General features: G+C 40.3%; 3 protein-coding genes across 3 annotated transcripts; 2 read left to right on the forward strand and 1 right to left on the reverse strand.

Moving 5' to 3' along the window:
- Nucleotides 1-744: 744 nt before the first annotated feature.
- On the reverse strand, nucleotides 745-2,524 carry si:ch73-54f23.4 (E3 ubiquitin-protein ligase TRIM69). Its single transcript, XM_062423123.1, has 3 exons — nucleotides 2,520-2,524; nucleotides 1,554-1,669; nucleotides 745-1,412 (listed from the first exon to the last, which is right to left on the reverse strand). Exons 1-3 carry the CDS (start codon nucleotides 2,522-2,524, stop codon nucleotides 862-864), a joined length of 672 nt encoding a protein of 223 aa, XP_062279107.1. The 3' UTR covers nucleotides 745-861.
- Nucleotides 2,525-5,085: 2,561 nt separating this feature from the next.
- ino80e (INO80 complex subunit E) lies at nucleotides 5,086-8,898 on the forward strand. The gene is made up of 8 exons (XM_062421906.1): nucleotides 5,086-5,140; nucleotides 5,455-5,537; nucleotides 5,645-5,715; nucleotides 5,795-5,847; nucleotides 6,308-6,389; nucleotides 7,009-7,126; nucleotides 7,449-7,547; nucleotides 7,951-8,898. The coding sequence occupies exons 1-8, from the start codon at nucleotides 5,113-5,115 to the stop codon at nucleotides 8,155-8,157; spliced, it is 741 nt and encodes a 246-aa protein (XP_062277890.1). The 5' UTR covers nucleotides 5,086-5,112; the 3' UTR covers nucleotides 8,158-8,898.
- Nucleotides 8,899-14,740: 5,842 nt separating this feature from the next.
- Nucleotides 14,741-26,634, forward strand: vars1 (valyl-tRNA synthetase 1). Its single transcript, XM_062421747.1, has 29 exons — nucleotides 14,741-14,813; nucleotides 15,555-15,910; nucleotides 16,113-16,256; nucleotides 16,371-16,578; nucleotides 16,663-16,778; nucleotides 16,939-17,014; nucleotides 17,566-17,666; nucleotides 17,768-17,895; nucleotides 18,033-18,197; nucleotides 18,285-18,366; nucleotides 18,458-18,577; nucleotides 19,184-19,292; nucleotides 19,395-19,574; nucleotides 19,726-19,850; nucleotides 19,993-20,096; nucleotides 20,178-20,336; nucleotides 21,130-21,220; nucleotides 21,358-21,463; nucleotides 21,622-21,692; nucleotides 21,933-22,058; nucleotides 22,152-22,256; nucleotides 22,654-22,801; nucleotides 23,047-23,174; nucleotides 23,466-23,621; nucleotides 23,756-23,980; nucleotides 24,170-24,281; nucleotides 24,964-25,139; nucleotides 26,203-26,352; nucleotides 26,444-26,634. Exons 2-29 carry the CDS (start codon nucleotides 15,557-15,559, stop codon nucleotides 26,510-26,512), a joined length of 3,834 nt encoding a protein of 1,277 aa, XP_062277731.1. The 5' UTR covers nucleotides 14,741-14,813; nucleotides 15,555-15,556; the 3' UTR covers nucleotides 26,513-26,634.
- The last annotated feature ends 141 nt before the right edge of the window (nucleotides 26,635-26,775 follow it).

Here is a 26,775-nt window from a genome sequence, read left to right on the forward strand (position 1 = left end):
GTGCCAGAGGGATTGTGGTTTCATACTCTTATAACCCACCAAGAGAAACCACTACTGTTAACACCACTGGCACTCCTTGCACTATGTGTGCTGTCTCTGCCCCGATCCTCTCTGTTTACTTCTGCTGTTCTTAGCCTGGATGTGGTGTAACGTTCCACATGTTCTCTCTGTACTCCCTTTTTGCACAACACTTCACACAGATGTTTTGTAAGGAAGATAGTTTTTTTCTTTATTTCATGTCTAAAGAAATACTAAGAATAAACAAAAGAATATGAGACATTCACTGTCGTGTTGTTATTTCTGTCCTAGGTGACAAACCCACGGAGGGACAGCTTTGTCTCTCACAGCCATCATTTGTTGTGAGTGTCATGTGCCACTTTTTCAACCTATCATACCGCAGGTCCCACTAATCCCATTGCCATGTTTGGTGCTTCCGTAACCTCGCCAGGACACGCCATAGCAGAGCAGACATTTATAAACAGGCCAAAGGTAAAGCCATAATGCTGTTAAGACCTGTTATAGATCTGCAAATTACAACCCCATGCTTTGTTTTCTTCAAACATTTACCGATAGTACTACATGATTTATTTGAATTCTCCCATTCCACCACATTTATTATGCTCAAGTCTCAAGAGCGCTCAGGTAATCACAATAAAATATGGAAACAAAAAATACACAGAAAATCATTTGTGGTTACAGCAACAGCCATGTTTAATGCCATGATTTATATATGGAATTTCTCTGTTTACAACACTCTCAGCAAAAATACCTAATACAACACTAAGTCCACTAATATAGTACGAGCAATTTGAACCTGCTCTATTGACCTTGTGTGTTTAAGCTGGTTAAAACAGTCCCTCATCATAACGAAGGGCTAAAGATTTTAAGTGCTGCTGCGTTCTTCCCATCATCTGTGTCGCATGGGTTATAGAAGGGGAACAGTGGAGCCAGGACCGTTCCCATGGTGAATGTGTAGATTGGCGCCATAGTAACAGCATTGTAGAAAGAAATCTCCTCCTCTTCACAGTCTAAAAACACTCCAATACGAACAAGATGGGCAGACACGGTGATCTTGGTGGGTTTTGGGTCAGTGCAGGCCATAATAACTCCACCCTTCAGGGCCAGGGTCCAAATGCCACTGGAAGTGCCTGTGTTTGCCATCTCCCCTCTTGGGACATCTTCTCTTGCCACTCCCAGCCTCCACGCTGTCTTACGTCCCACCTCGACCTCCCAGTAGTGTCGCCCTGTGGTGAAACCCTGACTGCCTAGCACACAGTAATAGTAGTGGAATCGTCTTGGGTTGGCCTGGCAATCATTTGTGTCCTTATCCTCAAACCACACTGAGGTGCAGGACTGGGACAGAGACAGATTTGGGTGGGCTGTCTCAGGGTCAAAGGTCATTGGTGTAATATCTGTTGGCAGACAGATTAAGTACAGTGAGTTTTGTTGTTGTTTGTTTGTTGTTGTTATGTTTTGCATGTTCACACATGCAAAACATAACAACAACAAACAAACAACAACAAAACTAACTATAATGACATATATGAACATACTTGGGTAAAGACAGCTCTTCATGTGCTTCCATATTCTGTATTGGATTGGCCCCACAAACTGGCCGGAGCGCACCTCTGTGTCCACCTCTGCTGGAGGGATGAAGCCGACTTGAGACCTGCTCAGACATAATGGGACGAGGGGAGGATTGAATGATGTATGATGATAAAGTGCCAACCTGGTTGACACATCATGGTGAGGGTAAAGGAAATGGATTGATGTGCAGAAATGATGAATGCAAGTATGCAAAACACAAGATTAATGAGTAGTGGAAAAGAAAAGAAACAGATATTTTGGTAAAAACATGTTGAGAAAACCTGCCTTTTTATAAGATCTTGAATTTCCTGCAATGAGAGAAACAGTCAATGAAACTTTGTAGAATAGAATCAGAATTTAAAAATAGTGTACAGAACTAAAACGTTTCATTAACATTAAGAATTGTCTTTGTTTGGACTCTAGATGCAAGCTGATGCTTCAGCCAGACTGCCTTATGCTGTCCATTCTCATTTGCTGACTAATGCATTGGCCGCCTTTTGTCTTTTTACGTTTAAATGAGAAATTGATTTTGAATTGCAAAACCAGGCAAGTCAATTGTTTAGCCAATCAGTGTCTACAATTGATCAAATAAGTGCCAAAGACGAGTTGCAGAACAGCTAACAGGCAGCTTTGGACTTTGGTCCCTTTGAGGTTAATCTGCAGACATATCATTTGCTAGCAGTGCTGAGCACAAGCAAGTCTAAATATAATGAACCATTATTGACAGTATTTTTCACAAATCAAAAGTAAGGTGTGTAAATTTAGTCCAGGCAAAGAAGAAAGCTTACAGTGACTCAAGACAAATGCACATGTTGCTGCTCTGCTGCTGCGCAAAGAATTTTCCAGACTGTGTTATGGAAAGAGTCCAAACTATTCTCCACCTCCTCCTCTTACCCCACTGACACATTAGCTCACCATAAGTCCAAACTGACATCATTGCCACACCCCAGCTTTGAAATAGTTGCATTACAATCAAGCCAATAATGAGCCAAAAATTCTTCTTTTTCAGATAAAACACTTCCTCACCTTGAGCAGTGTAGGACTGTCTTCCTCAGCCAGTTTGCTGTTCAGCACTGAGATTGCTCTCTCCAGGTTCCTCTCTTGTTCTGCTATTTTCTTCTCTCTCTCCTTCAGCTGCTTCAATTGTTTCTGTCTCACCCTCCTCAGTCTTTCCAGGTCATTACATTCCTCCTCGTCCAGGAAACGATGGAGGTTCTGAAACTCGGCTCTGATTTCTCGTTCCAGGCCATCAAACCTACTCTGAAAGACGAAGGGAGCAAAACAGACAATGATCACCTCAGCACATGACACCAAATGTGTGTGTATGCGTGTGTATATATGACAATATGGATAATTATTATTTTCTAAACAGGTTTCAGTATAATTATTATGAATAACTATATCAATACATTTAGTTTGTGTTCAACTGAAATCACTGATTATGAAAAGAGTGTATTTTTGAAAAAGAGGATTAATAATGCAGCAACAGTACCTCGACTTCTATTGACTCTACGTATGTATCTCCTTCTGCTTCTCTGCACTCATCTACCTCATGCTTGATTCTTTTAATAGCCTGGACAAGTTTGCCCTGTAACAGATAGACAGAGGGGAAACACAGAATTGTGGAAAGAAATACATTGTTCTGATTTAATATCCTGCAAATAGATTCTTTTACCAATGAAATATTAACAAGTTCAGTCATGTTAAGAGAGAAAATATATCCCGTCCCAGTTGTTATAAATATACAGCAGCAGGTGAAAACCATAAAACATATAGCTTACCTTAAAATCAGAGAGAAGACTTTTGTTGCAGTTGTTGTTGGAGTCTTTGGTGTGGTTTTGGTACATTCCAGATTCTGTAAATAGGAAAAAAAGCAGGAATCGAGAAAGCTCTTGAGAAAGTGCAATAAAAGGGATGGAGGAAGTAAGAGGGAGGGACACATTGGAGGACATAAAACACTGCAACACAGAGGGGAAGAAGGGTAAAAAAACACACACACATGCCATCACGATGAAAATAAAAGTCAGACTACGGTCAGACTAACTGAGCAACAAGGACATACATCCAAGCAGAATATTAACAAGAGAAAACGTATTGACAAGCACAGATCAGTGTCCACTGCCTGACTTGAAAATGTATGTATCCATTAAAAATAGGGGGGAGTAAAAGAAAGGGAGGGAGGCAGATGACTGTGGCTGCCAGGAGGGGTTGCTGGCTGGCTCGGTGCTTGGCAGCAGCGATTTATGGCAGCAGACACAGGAGAGTCTATTTCTGTCTGCCAGTGTCGTTGGAAACAACGAGGAATGTGGCGGTGGGGAGATATTGTGTTTCATATTAACAGTTGTTTTGCCTGGAAGGGTCGCATGTTTATTTTTGCAAGGTGTCTCTAATGTGTGGGGGTGTAGGAGATATTACAGAGCTCGTTGCGTTTAAGGATGCTGTTTGGCTATCCTTAGCCCTGCTGGGTTTCATATTGTCTGAGAGATGAGCATTGTGTCCAAATGTACAGTCAGCATGTTTGCTTTCTTTTCTTCCAGGAGTGCATATCTGTATACCACTCCCCAACCACATGCCTCTCCTTTTTTTAAATTTCCGCTTGTGCCTAATTTTGTATCTGCCCACTTACCTAAACTTGACATCTCTATCTCTCTATTTGTCTGTGTCTCTCCTCCTCTGTCTTCCTTCTCTCCCACATCGCCCAGCAACACACAGGGGGGTCTGGCTAGGGGTATATGCACTGAAGCAGCATTACTCATCTCTGCAAATGTTCCTCATCTATAATTCATGGTGCCGGGTCCTGGCAAGTGACTGTGCTGAGCTAAGGTTGAGCAGCAAACTCGGTGCACTACAGTATGCGGCAGGTGGAGGGGACACTGACAGGAAGACACAATAAAACACAAAAGCACATGAAGTCATGAAGGCATGCACAGTGATCCCTGACTGAGAATCACAGGTGCTGAAAATCAGTCTTGACTATTCATTTTTAACTTGATGTGATGATCTTATCATAATAACACTTCATGTGAGTTTTTATACTAACATGCAAACATACAGTCACCGGCCACTTCATTAGGTACACCTGTGAAATCTAATTCAATCCAGTACAACAGCTCTGCTTTAAATGCAATTTTTTAAAATGTATGAATAATTACTGAGGTCGTACTAAGTGGTGGTGTGTACTGGTGTTCCTAATATTTTGTCCACTCCATTAACATACATGAGCAGGGCAAAATATTAGGAACACCAGCCAATATAATGCATCCCAGTACACCTACACTTACCATCTCAATAATAAAGATAAAGCAGAATGATCACCCTTTCAACAGTGTTAACAAAAAACTGAAATGTATAAACGTCAAAATAGTAGAAGTTATGGAAGAGCAGTTGCATTGAATTGAATTAGATTACACAAGTGTACCTAATGAAGTGGCCAGTGAGTGTATGTATAAATAATAAATATATTAATACCATTTAGGCCCCGCCCATTCGACGCATGAAAACGACGTCACGAAAGTAAACAAGAGCATGTCGCACAGACAGACTCAAGCCAGAGGTATTTTAACGCATTTAAAGAGATTTGCATGTTATTGAAATAGTGTTTTCTTTTTTAAAGCAAACATCGTTTATTTTTACTGCAGGTTTGTCTCCAGCAGCTCGGCAGCTCCAGTAATGCTGCGGATTGAACTCACGTTTCCAGCTAGCTTAGCATACAATGTGTATCACACTATGTTAGGGTTAGAGTTACTAATGTCTCTGTAAACAAGCTGTACTATGTAAACTAGCCGCCTTCAGTATAGACGTAAAACTGCAACATTTAACAGACCGTTGACTTCACCGTTTGATCGTTTCTGTGTTTTTGTATTGTAGAAATGAACGGTCAAGCGGACGTCGAAGTCGACTACAAGCGGAAATACAAAAATCTCAAACGAAAATTAAAATTTCTTGTTTATGTGAGTACAGTTTTATTGATTTTTGTGGGTAAACCGTCAGGCTTTAGTCATCTGTCAGTGTTTCTAAATGCCTCTCCATCGATACTGATCTGTGAGTTTGGTTTCAGGAGCAGGAATGCTTTCAGGAGGAGTTGAGGAGAGCACAGAGGAAACTTCTCAAAGTCTCCAGAGACAAAAGGTGAGCGTGTGCATGCAGATATAACTACAGTCATATTGTAAGTGTGGTGAATAACACTTTCATTCATTTCATATTCTAGCTTCCTTCTGGACCGACTGCTACAGTATGAGCGGGTAGATGAAGACTCCTCAGGTGATAATCATCATCATCATAAACTATTTATTCAAAACATAGTTACAAAGTGCTTTACATCGTTAAAGATAATTAAGTTGTGCAATTAAGCAGTAAAATCAGACAATTAAAACAAAATGAGGCAGAATAATAAAATAGATTAGACATGTTGCAAATAAAACTTGTTTAAAAGCATCAAATCTTGCAAGTCAAATTTAACCCACAACATACTTTATGTACAAACATGTTTATCTAATGCACAGAAATACAATAAGTTGAAATATTTCCTTTTGTTATATTCTGGGTCACTTTTGGAAAGGTCATTATATTTCTGGCTACAAGAATGGTGTTTACGGTGGTTATACTGCTCTGAAATGTCACAATGTCACATTTGACCTGAACAGCAATATGTAAGGGTTGTGTAAGTTGTATCAGCTGTGTACTGCACTGTAACATATGGGTTTCTTTTCCTGTGTTTCAGATTCAGATGCAACTGTTTCTTCAGAAAACAGTGAAGGAGAGGGTCCCAGGGAGAGGGAAAGAGAACGAGATGGAGCGAAGAAGTAAGTTGGGAATTCCAACAGAAAATTTTGAAATTGGAGCCACTAACAGAGCAATCTCATCATTTTCTGCCAATCTCACAAGTTTTACTGCTCACAGTTCTGCCCACAAGATGCTAGTACTATGTTGTACTTTCACAAACTGCTTGCACTGTGCAAAATTACACAAATATATGTGTATACTATATCATCTATTGGACTCTTGTATTTTCCGGTCTTAAAAATAAATTAGGCAGACTGCATGGGAGGGGGTTCAACTGAAATCTTAAGAATATGGTTTGATGGGTGTAGATGTTAAAGATTTAAAAGAGCAAAAGTGCATTTTTTTGTATTTGACCCATGAATTATTAGTGAGAAGTGTAGAAGTGTCTGTTGTCACCCATCTCATAAGGAGATAAAAGTTACCTGTGTGGGATTGAGACTTAAGTCGACAGAAGTCAATTAGATAATTAAAGCTGGGTCTTCCTCGTTCACCCTAAAATGCATGGACATACTTTATTTATTTAAACCTGAACTTAATGTGCCAGAGACGACAGCAAAACATTTGGGGCCCTGAATTCTTTTGCTGTCATATCAAACACACTCTTGAGTTTGTCTCAGTTTTTCATTTGCTTTGTTTCAGGCGAAGGAGTAGTCCTGGGGCATGTCTTCCTTCATCATCGTCGCCTCATCTCTCCCTGCTGTCCCGTCCAGGTGTAAATCCCCTGCAGTCATCAGGCTCAGGACCCTACCTCAACACTGTGAGTTCTCACTTCATTTTCTTATGTCTTAGTTCTTCCAGCAACAGTAACATTGCATCTAGTGTCATCTTCTCATCAGCAAACTGTTTTGATTTGTCATTATTTCTATAATTTGATCATTTTACCATCTTATTCATTAGTCTGTTTTATCTCTTCCTTTTGTCTTTTTGTTTGACATTTATATTGCATTGTTCATTCTTCTGTGTATGTTTTTGTTTTTGTGTGTGTGTGTGTGTGTGTGTCTCGTAAACTGCATATGCTTGTGTGCATGTGTGTTCGTGTGGTCATTTTACAAACTGGGGCCTACATGTGTGTTGGGCAGATGCCCTTCCCACCCGAGTATTTGGCTCCCCCAGCTGAACGAATGAAGAAAGAGAGAAAAACAAAGACGACAAAAAACAAGAAAGAGACTACGGGGAAGGTGAGAGAGGAAAAGGGGAAAATGAGATGTTTTAAAAGAATATAATGGAGACTTATGGACAAGTCCTATGTATGAATGTGCCATTTACAGTATATGTCTCAGGAATTCATGTATTGGAGTTTCTGATGAGTGTTTTTTCTGATCTTAACTTAATTCAATGTAAAATAATGACATTTCAGCACATTGATTCAGTCCCCCTACGCTGTTTTCAGTTCAGCACTGTACTCAAGCGACTTTGCAGTCAGTAAATCCTTTAGTTTATGTACATGCAGCACGCTCTGTCCTGAATTACTCTGTACATCAGTGATGCAGCCATCCATCCATACCCCTCGTTTTTGCATCATATTTCCATCCCTGTCTCTTTCACTTCTAACATTTTTGCTTCATCCTGACCTCCCCTCAGGTTGTTGCCCCAATGACGGCTAATTACCCATCAGCCCCTACGGCTCCTCCAGGAGCCAGTGGCCCCTTCAGCTGGGTTCCCAGACAGATGCTCAGTGGAGACGCTGCTGAGGAGGAGGGGGAAAGTGATGGAGACAGCGACAGAGGAGATGAAGACAGAGGGGAGGGAGACGAGGCTGAACTAGTCATTGATATCCCTAACGAGTGAACATGAGTGTGTGTGTTTATATGTATTTATACGCAGAAGATGCAGGAGCTGTGTGTGTGTGTGTGTTTGTGTGTGTGGGTGTTGGAGAGAAAGAATGAAAGACAGAACCTGACTACCTGACTAATGTATTTTTGTGTTGAACAGTCCATTCTTCAATCTGAGAAGGTGGCAAAGCTCCCCCCGATGGACGTTTGTTAAACTGCAGTATCACTGTCAAAACAATTTGCCAGAGAAATGTTGTTTTCAAATATTATGTTAGGAATTTTATCTGTGACAAAGGTATAGTTTGAAAGCTTTTAAGAAAGCTCCACTGGCGCTGTGAGGATTGGATACTTTATTTCCAACACAGTTTCAAGCTTCCTGCTGATCACCTTTTTTGTTTAAACTGACTAACAATGCTCAAACTGTGACTACAGCTAGGTGTGTCCTCCACATAGATTTGCTTGTTTTTTGCTTTGAATTGTTTAACCACCATCCTGACATGGTATCTTAAAATAACTGTAATCCAATGAAGTTGTCTTAGTGTGATATACATGTTTGGAGGTTTCAAATGTTAAGTCGTTTTTGTTGCAGACAAATTTGACACCTTTTTCTATTTGTACTTAAACTACGTTAATATGGTTTTCAAAAAAAACAAATATCAAAGCTTCTACAAATGAATGGAAATATATTGTTTTTGCACCTGTCCAATTGTGCATGTCAGATTAAACTGTCATTTCAATCAACTAAAGTTTTTCATTTTTAAAGTGAAATGGTGTTTTCGGGTTTCATTCACAGATTCGACTTCCAACATACTACAGAGGCCATTTAACCTAAAACATGTGATTAGAGTTGTATGTTAGTTTAAAAATATGCATTATTTTAGATATCCAAACAGCAGTGCTAAACATCTTTTAGTATGACTTGATGCCCCACCCAAAACATCACACCCTAAAGCTCATTCCAGATTTACAGTCAGTCATGGAGGTATGATAATCTTTGTGAAAATGTTATTGTGTGCAGGACATATGCAAACATACACTATTCTAAAACTATGATCAAGAAAAGCTAGTTCAAACTTGGTACATGTTTTTTAGTGCACATTTGTTTGCTTTCTTGACCTCTGCAAAGGAATTTTGATACCACTCTCGACAGAAGCCCACGGGTACATTTGACTCATGTTGGTCATAACTCTTAAGCAACGTGAAGGCAGCCTGACTCTTCTAAATGTCAAAAAGAGGGCAAGATATTTCAATGTTGTCATTTACACATGCACAGTACTGGATTATGACATGATATTGCTTATTTTCTACATAATGGTTTTGTTATCAACTCTGTGCCAACATCATGTCTCAACGGGCATGCTTCTAATTTCTATGAAGGCAAGCTGCAATCTGCAAGCCATAAAAGGGAGTATGTTTTTCCTAGGAAGTAAGATTTCAAGATCTACTGCACTGTGGGTGAAACAATGACCCTCGACTGTGACACTGTCAGGATTAAGCTTTAATGAGGATTTCATGAAGAGACCTTGTTAAATTTAGAATTCGCATATGAGTATCATATTTGAGTTTCCGGTGAGGAGTCCTGCTTGATTTGGAAGTATTTCAAAGAAACTGACTTGATACAGAGTCAGCACTTTCAGAAATGTGCTTCATGGACAACAACAGAGTGTCAATCAAGTGACTAACCCCATGCGGTGGGACCATTGTTTAGGAATGCAGACATACAGGTAATTCACAAATTATGGGTGTGGGCTTGGTTTGTGTACTTAACATCAATGAGAATTGAAAGTGTAACCATAGAGAGGATAAGAGGGAGGGGTGAAGTGGAGGTGCAGCCTGAGGGAGAGTCAAAGAGGGTGGACCTGACAGAGGGGGCGAGGTTGTCAGGGAAAGGGAAATGAAGGAGTAAGCAAGATTGTGCCTGCAACACCAAATTCACTCTCTCTCAGAGAACAGCTGACAGTAAAAGAAGACAGACATGGTTGGAGACAAACTGGAGGAGAGAAGAAGGAACGAGTGAGAAAAACAACAAACCACCAGCAGAGCTTGCCAACCGTGGCCACCTTATTGTTTCCATCTATATACGGAAACCACTGGATAATTTATAAGCCTCTCCCTCACGCTCTGTATGTGTGTGTGAGACAGAGAGAGGGGGGATTTGCTGAGCTCACCACCACCATGCTGTGTCCTGCTGCTGTCAGTACAGCTGCTGCGGCTGTTTGGCTGCTGGCAGTGCTGGGCCCAGGCCTGTCTCTTCCAGCTGAGGATACCTCAGAGTCAAGCTTCACCCTCTGCAGCCACTGCTTCTACAGACAGACGCCTCCTCAGGGAGCCTCTGCAGGGCCGCTGCTGCACCTACTCTGTCACAGCCTGCCTGCGGGACAGGCGTTTGCCACTCTGCACAAACCAACCTGTGACACAGCTGTCTACTTCGCATTCCATCTCAGCCATGGATGGACAGAGAGAGAGGGACAGGAGGGGGAAGGGCTTGTGGTAAGGACACATCTATCATGTTGTTAATATAGATACTATCTGCTTTTGACTTATGGTATTTGAAAAAGACGTATAGCATGACATCACATATTTGTGATCCAGCATGCAAGCTGTAAACATTGTAAACAATCAACTCCGGTATTTAACTGCAAGTCCCTGCAGTTGAAAATGAAACACTGACAGAATAAAAACAAACAAGAGCTTGTGTAAACAATCAACAGAAGAAGTGAACTTTATCGAAATGTAATCTTTCAGCCTCAAAGACTGCTGCAGACAGTGAAACATTTATAGTTTGTTTTTCACATGTAACTTTTACTGTGTGTTGTATGGAAACATTTGTCATGACCCCAAAAACTTAATAACTTAATAATAATAGCATAATTAAATAAAATGTATTGATTCATATATGAAGATATTAACTTAAGTTAGAACAGCTGGGTACAGCTCGAGTATACTTTCATAGTGCCCTCATATCTTAACATTTGTGTTTTTTTTTTCTTTCAGACAGAGGAGGAGGAAAACATGATAGTGCCGGCTCTTCTCAAAGGAGATCCATCTCGTCCTGTTTCGCCCACAGACTCCCCTCTTCAACACTGGGACTCAACAATCACAACAATGGTCCAGTCAGGCATCACTCCCCAATGCAGCATATTAGGGGGTGATCTCTTCATCCTGATTGGGGCGGGAAGACTCGGGATAAAAGAGGATGAAGACGAGGAGTGTCAGATGAAGCCATTGTGGTCTGCAGTGTGCTGCGCTATCCCGGAGGGGAACAGTGGCATTAGTGTGGGGTTAATCAGAGAGACAGGGGAAGAGGTGAGGGAAGTAAGTGTGAAGGAGCTAGAGGAAATGCTAGGAGTGGCAGAGCTGTTCTCTGAAGGTTGTGGAGAAGCTGTTGGGAAGGCTATTGGAATCACAGTGGGTCTTAACAATGAGGCGCACCCTGGTAATATAGAAAAGTTGGATTCAGATACTACTGATCAAGATGCTATAAGAGAAGACGTAGGTTTAGATACTGCTGGCCAAGATTCAAATGAAGACATCCAGGAAAGTCAAGAGAAGCAAATGGCTACTGATGATGCTCAGCCAGATGAAGCTGATGATGTTGCTGATGTGACACAGGAAACTTCGACACAAGCAGTGACATCAGAGAGCAGCAATGCCTACGATACCGTGGACAAACCGGAGGAAGACACAAATTCCAGCAGCACTGTGGTCTACATCCTCTCCACTACCTTGTCCATCCTTAAAGCTCCACTGTGGCCTGTGTTCTCGACAATTACACAGTTACCTGGACAGGTGAAATTTGTGACTGAAGCATTTATACACCAGCAATTTATTAGTACATTTTCATATTAGTTGAGTGAATCACAAGAGACAGATTTATAAAAAGAAAGGTCAAAATCAAAGCAGCAGAAGCAGGATATCCTGACTTTGAGTTTCTATTATAGGTTGAGCTCCAAAAAATACTGGATCCTTCACTTTTCAGTTCAATTTAATAAATTTGCAGTTTCCAAGTCGAAGCTGAGATAGATATTATCAGGGTTGTCAGACTTTAGAAAGCTCCTCAAAAGTCACAAATGATGTGCTTCTAGCCTTTTATATGTGACATTTTGTTATCATATAGGACACTAAATGGAATATCTACATGTCAGAAAAAGCAAGGTAACTGAAGACATGTTTACACAATTTTTAAACATTTAGCTAAGTAAATGATTAATCAATAAATCGAGAAAATAATCGGCAGACTACTGGATAATAAAAATAATTGTTAGTTGCAGTCTCTCAACCATCACAAATACTAAATGTCTTCATTCCACGCTACTCCTCCCAGAGACAGGAATGAGGTGTGGCCAGCTTTAGGTATGAGTTCAGTACATGCCCTCAGGTCTTTGTCACCTCAATTCACACCTTTTCAACTCATTTTTAAAAAGTGTTGTGTTTGTCTTTATCTTTATTCAGGTGACCTATGTTCTTCAGGAGGACCTTGTAGTTCTGTCCGCCCTGCCTGGTGATACCTTCTCCGTGTTCCACCTCTTGATCTCTGACCTGTTTTCCTGGACGGGCTCAGGTGCAGAAATGCTACTGGGTATCGGCGAGAACTGCTTCTCTAGTGTCTACTGCTGCTCCTCCTCCATCTTGGAGGCTCTTCTAAGCAGCTGTCAAACTGGGGTAACTGGCATGGGCACACTGGCAGGGGACACAGTGGGGATATTTGTTGACTCGCTTGATAATGCCTGGTGGGTGACTAAGTTCTTTGGAGGGCGTCTGTGGGAGCAGAGCGAGGGCTATGTAGGAACAGTTATGACAGAGATAGGAGGTCAAGCAAAAGCTGTAGGTGGAGGGTTGGGGAAGCTGGCATGGAGAAGTGGAAATGGGGTGGGCAATGTGTTTATGCTGGGAGGGAGTTTAATAATGGGGATGGTGGATACATTTACTGGCACAGTGAGAGGGGCTTTTGGGCAGGAGTCAGAGTGAAGGAGTCCAGACTCCAGGTGACAAATATCAGGAACAAACATTGTCAAATATTTTCTGCAGTTTTGGTTTGTAAATTTCTTTAGCACATGGATGTGTGGAAAAGGGGCACGCTATTTGAATGTGATGCCATTTATATGCCTTTTTTTGTTTTCGAAGGATTGCTACATGTTTTAAATCAAATTTAGTGAATTACAGATTTCTTATAGGTCTTACACTTCACTGAGCCCACATAATCTGCTGTATTTGAGAGCTGGGATAGCTGACCTAACTGTGATTTGAAAAACACTGTGTTTGGATGTAATTGTTCAGGACAACTCTTGTAAAATACTGTAATTGTTATGATAAATGTTTGCTTACATGTACATTTGAATAAAAGAGAATGATCGCTTATTTTACAGATTCCTTCTGTGTATAATGTTTCCCTCCATCAAAACAAGGCTAATTGTTCTGTCATTTTATGTCATTGTTCATGGTAACACACAATAATATAATGATGACTATATCTACTTTCAGCTTTTTTCCTCTACATTTCCAAGTGAAATATACTTTCTTTATTCCACTACATTTTATCAGACAGCAATAGTTAATTACTTTGCAGATTGCAAAACATTTGATCATCTTATGAGACATGACACATTACTACAGATGAGACTATACCCAGAACAAAGAGCAGTGGGCTGGATGATGTGGACTACACCAAAACTGTAAATATTCACAATGATAAAAACTGAATATGGCACTGAGAATTATGTTGTATTTAATTTGTCTGAAAAGCAAAGATCTCTATGTGCCCCAGCTGATATCTGGTATTTTAACATCAACTGTTGAGTCTAATGTGCTGTATAAATTATTCAAAATTTAGTGTTATTTTTCATTCTACTATCCTTTTTAGTGGTAACTGTGCAATGACTTGTTTAGTAAGTTAAAAATAGATATTGATTTTGAAAATATAAATGATGCACAAAGACTGAGTTGGCTTTTCACATATGAAACATACACATCAGCCAGTTATCTAGAAAAAAGCCTAGGAGAACAGAAAAAAGCCCTTTATTGAAATAATCTGTAGATATGTTACATTTGTTTTCAATAAACAGTTCATTTGGGTTTTTGTTTTGTATTTTTGTTTGTTTCCTTGCTTTATAAGTATTACCAGATGATGCATGTTTTGTAAAATAGTGGTGTCTTCTCATGTGGGATGGGCCAAATGTTTGGCATGACACTGAAATAAAAATATAGTATTATAACACCATAACCGTATAACACTCTGAAATGAGCCATTCTGCCTTCTCTTATTCTACCATTGCGTTTTTATGGTTCTATTTTTTTTTTTATATCAAGATATTTGACAGACTATTTTTTTTGTGGCGGAAGCGGCTGATCAAAACCGGAAACCAATTTTTGACCTAGGATGGCAAAGGTATGACCTGCGCTACTGTGCCTCTGATTGGCTAGTACTCGTTGGTTGGGTTGGCTAGGTTTAAAGATGAGGACTCGGATTTGTTAGACTTAGAGTTAGAATGTCAGGGTGAGCCAATCAGAGGCAGAGTACGGCGATTACTGACTTTGCCATCCTAGGAAAAAATATTGAACCCGGAACGCATGGTTGGCTGTCGTTGCATCAGACGGCAGAGAGGCGGAGAGGACTCATGTGGGTCTGCTGTTTATGCTAACTTAAGCTGACGTCTCTTTCTGTTTCAATCAAAGGTAGGGATTATTTTTATGAACATGTTCAATTATAAGTAATGTCTTTCTTTAACACTATCCTTGGAGCCACTCTTGTACAACTACAGCCTTCCTGAGTAAAACATTGAGCAGCATGCAGTCATTGAAACTCCGGGTTTAGTTTGCCGGTGTTTAGCTAAAGCTAACCAAGGTAGCCTGTTTGGCATGACTTTTCGTCAGCATTTGACAGGTGGCAGAGATCCGCTTTACAGAAAAGGAGCCAGATAAGTTAGTTACACAACCAGCTTACATTCTGACACTATGAACCAACGATGTGTACAATGCTGCCAATACAATAACTGGATTGTTTACAAAGAAGCAACCTAAAGATATCACCGAGTTTGTCACGACTAATATGAGAAACTCACACATGTATTGCTCACACTCATGGCTCACACTCAGACTTGTATTCATTTACTGGAGACTTAACCTCATCTTAACATAACCCTAATCTCAATCATTGACCCTAAAATCAGCTTTTTTGGGGACATGGCTTTTGTCTTTGATTGGACAAGCCGCCCCCAATTCATTGGTCCCAAGTCTGACATTTTCCCCTAAAAATAGCCTATGACAGACCACCCACACACCACTATTATCAGTCAGGTACAGAATAACTTTAGCTAAATTAAACAGCAAACATGTTGTCAGGTCATTCAAAAAGATCTAAAATGTGCACAAGTAAACCCAAGTTCATAATGTAAATGATCTCTGTGTTTCCTCCAGGGATGGCCACTCTCTATGTGTCTCCTCACCCTGATGACTTCAGGAGCCTTCTGGCCCTCGTCGCTGCAGAGTTTTGTCCGTCCTCGCGCCCGCGAACCATCACAGAGGACCCTCCTGTGTCTCTGAATGCCCGCTCCAGACCGACCCTCGTGCTGGCTGCTGGGGACGGTGACTCCGTCCTGAGTGGGGCCAGTGCTGTGGCCTGGTACCTGGCCTCTCAGGGAAAGAAGACTGGTGTGGATGCAAAGCAGCAGAGCCAGGTGTGGCAGTGGATCAGCTTTGCAGACAATGAAATCACCCCGGTGTCCTGCGCTGTGGTCTTCCCACTAATGGGGATGATAGGAGTGGATAAGAAGGTGAGAAGAGTATCCACATGCTTAGTTGAACGTCTTTGTGAGTCACACTTGTGAGGTTTCGTTTTTCACTTATTCATTTATGTGTTCTGCTATGTCACTGCACATTTTCAGTCCAAGATATGATTCTTAAACAAGATACAATCCAATTACAAAAAAATTACATTCCTCAGGGAAATGAATCCAATGACTTGTGCTTTCTCAGCTCCAGCAGAGTTCCCGTACAGAGTTGTTGCGTGTACTAAAGGCTCTCGATCATGCACTTGAACCAAGAACCTTCCTAGTGGGAGAGAGCATCACCCTGGCTGATATGGCTGTAGCTGCAGCTGTCCTTCTACCTTTCAAATATGTACGTATGTCATGCAACACTGTGTTGTCTTACTGGTTTGTCCAGTCAGTTGATTTTTATCTGTGACATAGGTACAGCCTCTCAGCCTGATTTGTCATTCGTTATATTTTTTAGGTGTTGGAGCCATCGGACAAGAAGGTCTTGACCAATGTTACAAGGTGGTTCACAACCTGCATTAATCAGCCACAGTTCCTGAAGGTGCTGGGGAAGATCACTCTGTGTGAGAAGATGGTGCCGGTAACACCGAAGACAAATGCTGCTGAAAATGCCAAAGCTGCTAATGCCAGTCCTGCTGCTGACTCTGCTGGAGCCACAGCTAATGGTCAGGAAGTCCCATTAATAATTCATGAATATATTTATTTTTTTGTGTAATTTGTATTCAGATCTTTTTTGTTTCCTCCCACAGGCCCACCAAAGACAGAAGCCCAGCTGAAGAAGGAGGCTAAGAAGAGAGAAAAGCTGGAAAAGTTCCAACAGAAGAAGGAAATGGAGGCGAAGAAAAAGACTCAGCCACCGGCAGAGGTATTGATACTCTGCAACTTCTTATAAATAACACTTTGTAAAACATTGTTGTCACTTCGAAAAACATAAATATGATCATATATTAACAACATACATTTTTACTATAGGCTGGATCACTTGATTGTAAAGTTTTATTCCATTCTACCTCTTTCTGTTTTAGAAAAAGGCAAAACCTGAGAAGAAGGAGCTGGGAGTGATCGCGTACAACGCCCCTACTCCTGCTGGAGAGAAAAAAGGTGATTAATTAGTATGGGTGGTTGGGACTGTATATAGTGGAGGGTATTCACTTAACATTAATGCACAGTTAAGTTGACAGAAACAGCTGATTGCACAAACAGATTTAGCAAGAATTTGGAGATGTTATGGACTACCAAAGGCTAAAGAGAGGCAAGCATCGTTACACAGTACCTTCTATTGGTCTGTATAATGTTAACTTACCAACCAGACTGTTTTCTAAATGAAACACCTGATTAAATGTATACAACAGGATTTTCTAGGTGGATAAATCATGCTTTTAAATAGGATAATTGTTAAAGCTTCAGTTCAGTATTCAGTTCAGTTACTTCTTCAAGTTTAAGCCAACATGCATATTTCAACTAACTTGTTCTGGCCATATTTCTTTTACACAAACAGCTGCTGTCTGGAACATACTTAGTTTGGATCATTGTTAGTTTTACTTCACTTTTAAATGCTCCAGTTACAGCAGCTCTCTCCATTCATAGCAGGGTATTTTAGTTTCATTTTTAGCTTCTTATCTGAACGTGTTCTTTCTTCCCTCTGGTATCAGATACCATCAGTCCACTTCCTGACTCCTACAGCCCTCAGTATGTTGAGGCTGCCTGGTATCCATGGTGGGAGAAGCAGGGATACTTCAAGCCTGAGTTTGGGGTATGAAAATCCTTTGACTCGGACTATAATACCACATACTTTTCATTTCAGTTAGTGCAGCCAGTAATAATAATGTGTCTTTCCTTCTCTACACTCTGCAGAGAAAGAGTATTAGTGAGCAAAATCCTCGTGGCGTCTTCATGATGTGTATCCCTCCACCTAATGTGACCGGATCACTTCACCTGGGTCACGCCCTCACCAATGCCATTCAGGACAGTCTGACCAGATGGTAACTACAGAAATGACTACTTCTGCTATTGAGATTAAAATACTGAAAATTCATTGTCGTACGCTTGATGAGACTCATAAGTTCTCACTTGTTGTGATATTGTAACCATGTTATTATTTTCTTTTCACTCTGTCCAGGCACAGGATGCGCGGTGAGACCACCCTGTGGAACCCAGGCTGTGATCACGCTGGTATCGCCACACAAGTGGTGGTGGAAAAGAAGCTGATGAGAGAGAAGGGCATGAGCCGCCACGACCTGGGCAGGGAAAACTTCATCCAAGAAGTCTGGAAATGGAAAAATGAGTGAGTGGAAGAAGTGGTAGAAAAAAGAGATGTAAAAGATTTGAAGAAGGAGAAATGCTTAAATAAAGCCTCTTTTTGCCTTTTTAGAAAGGGAGATCGCATCTACCACCAGCTGAAGAAGCTGGGCTCCTCTCTGGACTGGGACAGAGCCTGCTTCACCATGGACCCCGTAAGCATCTAAAATACCTCAACTCAGTTCAATTTTACAGAATGTGAAGAAATACTCTTCATTTATAGTCTATACTGTTCTCTCTGTCCAGAAACTTTCCTATGCAGTTCAAGAGGCGTTTATTCGAATGCATGAAGAGGGAGTGATCTACAGGAGCAAGAGGCTGGTCAACTGGTCCTGCACACTAAACTCTGCCATCTCTGACATTGAGGCAAGTTACAAGTGTTTTGTTTAAATGTCAAAAAGTGCACCTCAGTCTTACTTTTTATACTCTTATACTCTTTATACTTTATACTTTTTATAATTATAGAATCTTACTGTCATGGTTTGAATTAGCCAAAAATACTAAAACTGTGGGTTAATAAGCCTCAAAGCATAGTATATCTATATGTAGCTTGCTGATGAATATCAAACACCAATACATTTTGAAAACTTTAGAATTGAAACTTGTCTTATCTTGTATTGTATTAACTTTTGTTTAATCTGATATTTTTTGATTTTGTTCAAATTTTTAGTTCTTCTGTGGCTGTTTGTGTTTATCTAAAAATGAAAAAATGCATTTGGCAAGTCCAGATGAATTTGTTAGATTTTGGGGGCATCACAGTGGCTCAGGGCAAAGATTTATTTTTATAATGTAGGAACAATGTGATTATACTCAAAAAACAAAGGTGATTTGCTGTGAATATTTTGGTAGTCACATCAAATGATATCAAATCTTTCCAGCCCTGCTTTGTTAACCTTGTTATATGACTGTTGCTTCAACTGTTTTGCCATTCATGATGTGCTCTATTGATGAACTTTTCTGGTTGGTTTTCAGGTGGATAAGAAGGAGCTCACTGGCAGAACTCTGCTGCCTGTGCCTGGTTACAAAGAGAAAGTCGAGTTTGGAGTGTTGGTTTCTTTCGCCTACAAGGTAGACGGATCAGGTATGTGAGCTGATGGAGAGCAGATTATTTTAAACTGAGACACTCTGTGCCACTTTAGTAATACTTTTCTTCACATTTACACCTTCTCTTTCTGTTATTTAGACGAGGAAGTGATTGTGGCCACAACTCGTATTGAGACTATGCTGGGAGACACGGCTGTAGCTGTGCACCCTGCCGACTCCAGATATCAGCATCTGAAGGGGAAAATGGTACTGCATCCCTTCAGTGATCGCAAGATGCCGATTGTCTTTGATGACTTTGTGGACATGAATTTCGGAACAGGTAAGCACAACCACTGGAACAGAGAAACAGTGTGCTGAGAATAAGTAAACATAACAACTCGTTAAGACAGCCACTTTTCCTCATTAGGGCTGTTCTCTTTTTTCCCTTTTCTCTCCTTTTCATCTGTCCCTCTGCACCATTTTCTGTTCAGGCGCTGTCAAAATCACCCCTGCTCATGACCATAATGACTACGAGGTTGGAGAGAGACACAATCTGGCCTTCATCAACATATTGGATGAGAACGGCCTGCTCATTAACGTTCCTCCTCCCTTCCTGGTATAGTGTCTCATTATCGTCTTTCCCCCTGCAATGTGTGTTTCCACTGTGACACTAAAAGTCAGAATTTTTCCTAGTTTGCTTGGTGAAGAAGTTTTATTTTTTAATCTTTCAATTTTAACTATTCTTTCTGGCCCTCCAGGGTATGAAGCGTTTTGAGGCTAGGAAGGCAGTGCTTCAGGCTCTCAAAGACCGAGGGCAGTTTAAAGAGATCAAAGACAACCCTATGGTTGTACCAGTCTGCAGGTGAGGTTGGATTCATGTCTGCATGTGTGGAGCACATGGAAAGTCTTTTTAAGCCTTACTGAGTATCTTCTTGTGTATCAGTCGTTCCAAGGACATCGTGGAGCCGCTGCTGAAGCCACAGTGGTATGTGAACTGCACAGACATGGGCAAGCAGGCCGCTGACGCCGTCAGAGAGGGACAGCTCAAAATCATCCCTGATCACCACCTCAAGACCTGGTTCAACTGGATGGACAACATAAGGTGATTAACTCTTCTTGATTTTAAACATGTTTCTTTTGTTTTATGTATAATGTTGAATATTTTGAAATAGATGTGATCCATTTTATAGTAATAACAATTATTAGTACAATGCAGCTACTGATTATTAATCGATTACATGATCAGCAGATATGTTTGAGTTTTGAAGCAGATATGCCAAAAAATGTTGCTGCAGCTACCTTCTCAAATCTGATGATTGAAAGCTTTTCTTTGTTATACATGATATTAAACTTGGATTATGTGATTTGGGTTTTAGACAAAAGAAATTTAAAAATGTTAACTTTTGACTCTGGGGAAATTACATTTATATATAACATTTTAACAATTTTCTCACATTTTAGACAAATCAATTATTTGAGAAAAAATATTGGAAGATTAATTAATAAAGAATATAATCGTTTGTTGCAGCTGTAATCTTTTAGTTTCTAAAATGTCAGAAAATACTAAAAAATATCCATTAAAATTTCTCCCAAGGTGAACCCGAAGGCAATGTCTTCAAAATGCTTGTTTTGTCTGATCGATAGTCCAAAGAAAAGCTGCAAATCCTCATAATTGCGAAGCTGGAACCAGAGAACATTTGGAATATTTGCTTGAAAAACTGCATAAGTTAGTAACTGATGATCAAAAGATAAAAAAAATAGTTGATGATTAATTTTCTGTTGATTAAATAATCTAGCTGATTATTCACTTTAGAGCTCTAGACAATAAATTATTAAGATCAATCAAGTGTGTATTGAGTCTTGTTCCAGATTTGATCAGTCCGTCTTCCTCTCAGGGACTGGTGTATCTCTCGTCAGCTGTGGTGGGGTCACCGCATCCCTGCATACTTCGTCACTGTCAACGATCCTTCTGTTAAAGCAGGCGAGGTAAGAAGACGCCAATCACTACTGTCGAGGTCTAGAGGTTTTCAGATGACATATAAAAGCTATTCGCATAGTTATTGTGCATTTCTTTATCTATTTCCTTTATTTATTTCCTCTGTTTTTGTTTTGTATCCCTCCAGGACATGGATGGTCATTACTGGGTGAGTGGGAGATCGGAGGAAGAGGCCAGAGAGAAGGCAGCAAAACGCTTCAATGTGTCAGCTGACAAAATCACCCTCAGACAGGGTAAGATTTAATAGTTTTTAATTTAGCTGTCTCATTACCACAATCATTTTAAAGGTTATCTAATCTGTTCATGTTATGCCACTGCACAGATTCACTTAATTTAATTAATTCTACTCCATATTCATACAGATTTGATAACTTTTGTTCCCGTATTTCAGATGAGGATGTTCTGGACACTTGGTTCTCGTCTGGCATTTTCCCATTCTCCATCTTCGGGTGGCCTAATGAGGTAAAAGACTGAGGTCAACCAACCATATACTGACATAAATGGCGCCTTTTTATGCTAAAGATATTATGGATATCAGTTGCAGTAGAAACTCTTTTCAAAAACAGCAGATTATGTGATAAAGAAGAACGTTTAAATACTGCCACCAAAATCTGCTATCATGAATATATGAAATAAGTTGTATGGCTGTACTTTTCGTTCTGTGTTTATGTATTTCCATCATTAATGTTTGTTTGTTTTTAGACCCAGGACCTGAATGTGTTCTACCCTGGCACCTTGCTGGAGACAGGTCATGACATCCTGTTCTTCTGGGTCGCTCGTATGGTGATGATGGGCCTCAAACTGACCGGCAAGCTGCCCTTCAAAGAGGTGAGAACAATAACAACTACCCAGAAAACAGGAAATCATATTGGTGTTATTAGCCGGACATGATTAAGTAATGATGATTTTGCTTTTTTACAGGTTTATCTGCATGCAGTGGTGAGGGACGCTCACGGAAGAAAGATGAGCAAATCTTTAGGCAATGTCATTGACCCTCTTGATGTCATTACTGGAATCTCCATTGAGGTAAATCCTAATCACACTTTGATGCATGTTCTGACACTCAAACGTACACACAAACAGTCTTTTACATGGTCATCACACGCTCATTGCTCCCCTGAGGCTCATATTCTTATGTAAGCTTTATTAAACACTTTTTTTCTGCCTCCAACAAGCTTTTATTGACGCCATCAATCTCTTTACCAGCTGGAAGGAAACTGCTCAGTCAGACCTGTCCTCTAGAGGGCACTGAAGGACTTGTAGTAAACTGCACTTTAATCTAAAAGCCTCCTCAAACGTGCTTGCCTGTCCACCCAATTAAGGCGGAGGGAGAGCCCTTATTTTCAAGATGCGAAGACATGAACACATCGTTTTTGTTTTCAGTGGTGACAGCCCCCCTTATACCTTGTCCTTTTCCCTCTAGGGTCTTCATGCCCAGTTGATAGACAGTAACTTGGATCCACTGGAGGTTGAGAAGGCAAAGCAGGGCCAGAAGTCAGACTATCCAAATGGCATCCCAGAATGCGGCACAGATGCTCTGCGGTTTGCCCTGTGCGCCTACACGGGCCAAGGTGAACTCATTTGTCTTCCTTTCCCCCCTGTAAGGCCTCCATTGGCCATCGGCCTTGATAAAACTGCATCTCAACCCAGACTTCCTAAAATATGTCTGAATGGTGGATAAAGGCATTGACAGTTTTGTCAGTACAAGGCCAGTTGTTTAAAAATCTAAAAAAGCAATGTTAAGTGTTAGATATTTAAGTATTGATTTAATTTATGCAGACATTTTCATTCCTGTGAGTTAATGAGTCTTTCTCAGGCAGGGATATCAACCTGGATGTCAACCGTATTCTGGGTTACCGTCACTTCTGCAACAAGCTGTGGAACGCTGTGAAGTTTGCCATGAAGACACTGGGAGACAACTTTGTACCATCTGAGAAAGCCCAGGTGAGACCGAGAGAAAAAATAAGAGACAAAAATAAGGAGCATAGTCAAAGATTTTTCCATATTTATATTCATTCAGAGACACACGTACCCTACTTTGACCAAATAAATGTTTTCTAAAGCAGTTTTTTGTTTTGTTTTGGGGGATTTACTTTGCCCATATGTTGTCTTTCAAAAATAATCCTGCATTGTATTCATAACCTTGCCCACACTGACATGTGGGAGAAGGTACTCAGCACAGGAGTTGTTTACTGAATAAATCTTTTTTCTTTACACATCATTCGATACTTTCAGTTGTCTGGAGAGGAAAGCGTATCAGACAGGTGGATTCTGTCTAGGCTGAGTGCTGCAGTTGGTCTCTGTGACACTGGCTTCAAGGCCTATGACTTCCCATCCATCACCACCGCCATCTACAACTTCTGGCTCTATGAGCTCTGCGATGTCTACCTGGTAAGACAGTTTGTGACCACTGAGCATCTTTAATACATTTTGTGCAAGGGGATACTGTGGTCTCTTGATATTGACTTTATGTGGACCAAACCACATTCCACTGCTTTCTCTCATCCACTTCTCCAACTCTCCAGGAAAGTGTGAAACCAGTGTTCAGCAAAGCAGAGGCAGACAGTGCCAGCCAGAGACAAGCGCTGGTGTGCAGACAGACCCTTTACACTTGTCTGGAGGTCGGTCTGCGCCTCCTGTCTCCCATGATGCCCTTCGTCACTGAGGAACTCTACCAGAGGTTACCACGACGACGACCTCAGACTGATTCCCCAAGCATCTGTGTCACATCTTACCCTGACACTGAAGAGGTGAGATAAGGAAAGGGGGAAAATATTGTTGTTCAAACTCAGCAGGTGACAACTGATGCATGAGTTTTTATAAAGTGGCAGCGTTTCTCATTGTTTGACAGGGTGAAATAATAGTCACAGCAGTTCATTTTTTTGGTGATGTTCCCTTTCTGTCTTTGTGAGCAATATGTTTTATGTGATTTGTTTTAGTTCTGCTGGCACAGCGAGGAGGTCGACCGTGACATGGAGTTTGTCATGACTGTTGTCAAGACAATCCGGTCACTGAGGGCAGACTACAACCTGACCAAGACCCGAGCTGACTGTAAGATGACACACACAATCTAACATGTTCTAGACCAATGATATTTAAAACATCTAGAGATCTTCACAATTCCAAAATGTTGAAATAAATTAATTTTCAAATAAGTTAACTTTAAAAATAAAGCTGCAAGCGTCAATGAATATCACTGTGAACTCACCGTTTCACTGATCTGAACAGCATATGAAACTCTTCATATCTACCATCTGTATGTCTCTTTCAATGTTGGTAGCATATGAATGAAGACCTGTGGAGATTTAAATGTTTATTGATTTTGCATATTTAAAAAAAAAAAAAAAAAAAAAAGTGACAGACTTCGGAATTGACCATAAGTTGCAGTGCTGCAAACCTTTGTTACAATTCAGTGAATGTGCTGAAACAATTTCAAGTAATCATCCACCTGGGTGTTATTATTTAATTTTTTGTACATTATCAGGACTGTTCATAAAAGCCGGTCACCTTTGTTCGATAGATTTTGGAAGGCTCACCCTCCTTGCCCTGAATATAATTGACAAAAATATGAGAACAGCCAGGTTGACAAAGGACACTGGAATTTTCCAGCATATATTTTTCTTTCCACACTACCATAACATAACAGCTACAGTCTGTATTGAATCCTGAGTGAAGCTTGTCAATAAGTTATTCTCTTGATGCCTGACCTTTTGTACATCAATTTCTCTCACAGGCTACCTCCAGTGCATAGACTCTGCTACTGTGTCCCTGGTGCAGAAGTACAGTCTGCAGATTCAGACCTTGTCGTACTCACAGGCAATCATCCCTCTGATTGCCAATCAGCCTGTTCCAGAGGGCTGCGCTGTGGCCATCGCCTCTGACAGATGTACTATCAACCTCATGCTCAAGGTGAGAGCTGTTAATCTGTTCAATTTAGTTTAATTCCTACCATCCCTCCTCTGCTAACTTCACATGTGTGCACACAAGTTTTGACAAGTTACATGATCACTCGAATAGCAGCTATAAAAGTAAAAATCTTAACAGAAGGGCACATTTTTTCAAGTATTTCATAATACAACATTCAAGTATACATTGAAACTGTTTTTGCTTACATGCAAAAATATTTTCCATGTTTATCTGAAGTTAATAGAGGCTTCAGTAGTTTGAGTTAGACATATTATGTGGATATCCTCTAAACATAGTTTTAGGACCAAATTCACTCTTTGTGTTTCTGTAATCAGCCACAGTGGTGGGATAATAACAGGAAAGACTGTAACTGTAAAAGATACCCATCTGATTTGATTAATTTCTCACTGTATAAGCCTCACATCAGCTTCGTTAAATTTTAATATGTATTTTTGCACAGAATCATGACTGGATTGTCACCCATCTTACATTTTAATTGCTTTGAGAAGGAATCTCTTCAGGGCCAGTATGAGCAGGAGGAATGATTACTGCAAACACCTGACTATTGTTTGAATAGGTGAAAAAACATGAGCCTATTAAGTATTAACATCAAAATGTACTTCATAATGCATATAGGCTCCTTTCAGACTGGAATATTATTGTTGGATTAATGTGTAAAAAGCCTTCTCATGTGGAGGTGAAGCTACTACTAACTACTTTATATGCTGTTGGGCTGTTCAGTCTCCCTTCAATTTCTATTAACTGAACATGTTTTGTATGTAAAATGTGAATCAGCAAATTAACTAAAGCTGTCAAATATAATGGGGTTCAAGTGTGAAGCTGCAAAACACTCAATACCTTTAAATTTATACTTGAGTATATTTACTTAATCACTGTTGAATAATCTTGGAACATGAATACACCTCATCTGCTTTGTAATCAAGGCAGGTAAACATGCTGGGAATACTATTTAAACTGTGTCTGCTCCACTTAAATCCGCTGTTTTTCCCTATACTGCAAGATTGGAAGTCACAACTGTCATCCATTTACCTTTTTATTCCCACAGGGTCTCATTGACGTAGAGAAGGAGATGGGGAAGCTGATGACAAAGAAAGGTGACTTGGAGAAACAGATGGAGAAACTGAGAGAGAAGATGGCAAAGAACGACTACAAAGAGAAGGTGCCAGTGAAGGTGCAAGAGCAGGATGCTGAGAAGGTGGGAAAAAGAAATCAACTCAGAGGGTTTTTTTTTCCTCAGGTGTTGACTTGTGAATTCCTGATAAATAATTACTTCCTTTTCTCCACAGCTACGACAGAGCCAGACTGAACTCGAGAAAGTAAAAGAAGCCACGGACAACTTCAGGAAAATGATGTAACTTTCCCCTTTAGCATTATGTAAATCAGGATTTATTTCCATTTTTTTCCCATGTCAGTGTATTAATTTTCATATGAATTTTTCTGAGTTGATTGTAGTGTGGAAGGAACTGAATAAAACTCTTATGACAATTGTATTCACAAGTGTAATGTTCTGAGGCAGTCTATTCATCGACATCTCTTGTGCAATTTGTTAAACACTTGTATAATATCAAGTATACAAATGGGTGAAGTCCCTTATGTCAAACATTTTATTCAGCATGTT

The sequence above is a fragment of the Scomber scombrus genome, chromosome 7 (genome assembly GCF_963691925.1).
Source record: "Scomber scombrus chromosome 7, fScoSco1.1, whole genome shotgun sequence".
In the NCBI taxonomy this organism is placed as follows: domain Eukaryota; kingdom Metazoa; phylum Chordata; class Actinopteri; order Scombriformes; family Scombridae; genus Scomber; species Scomber scombrus.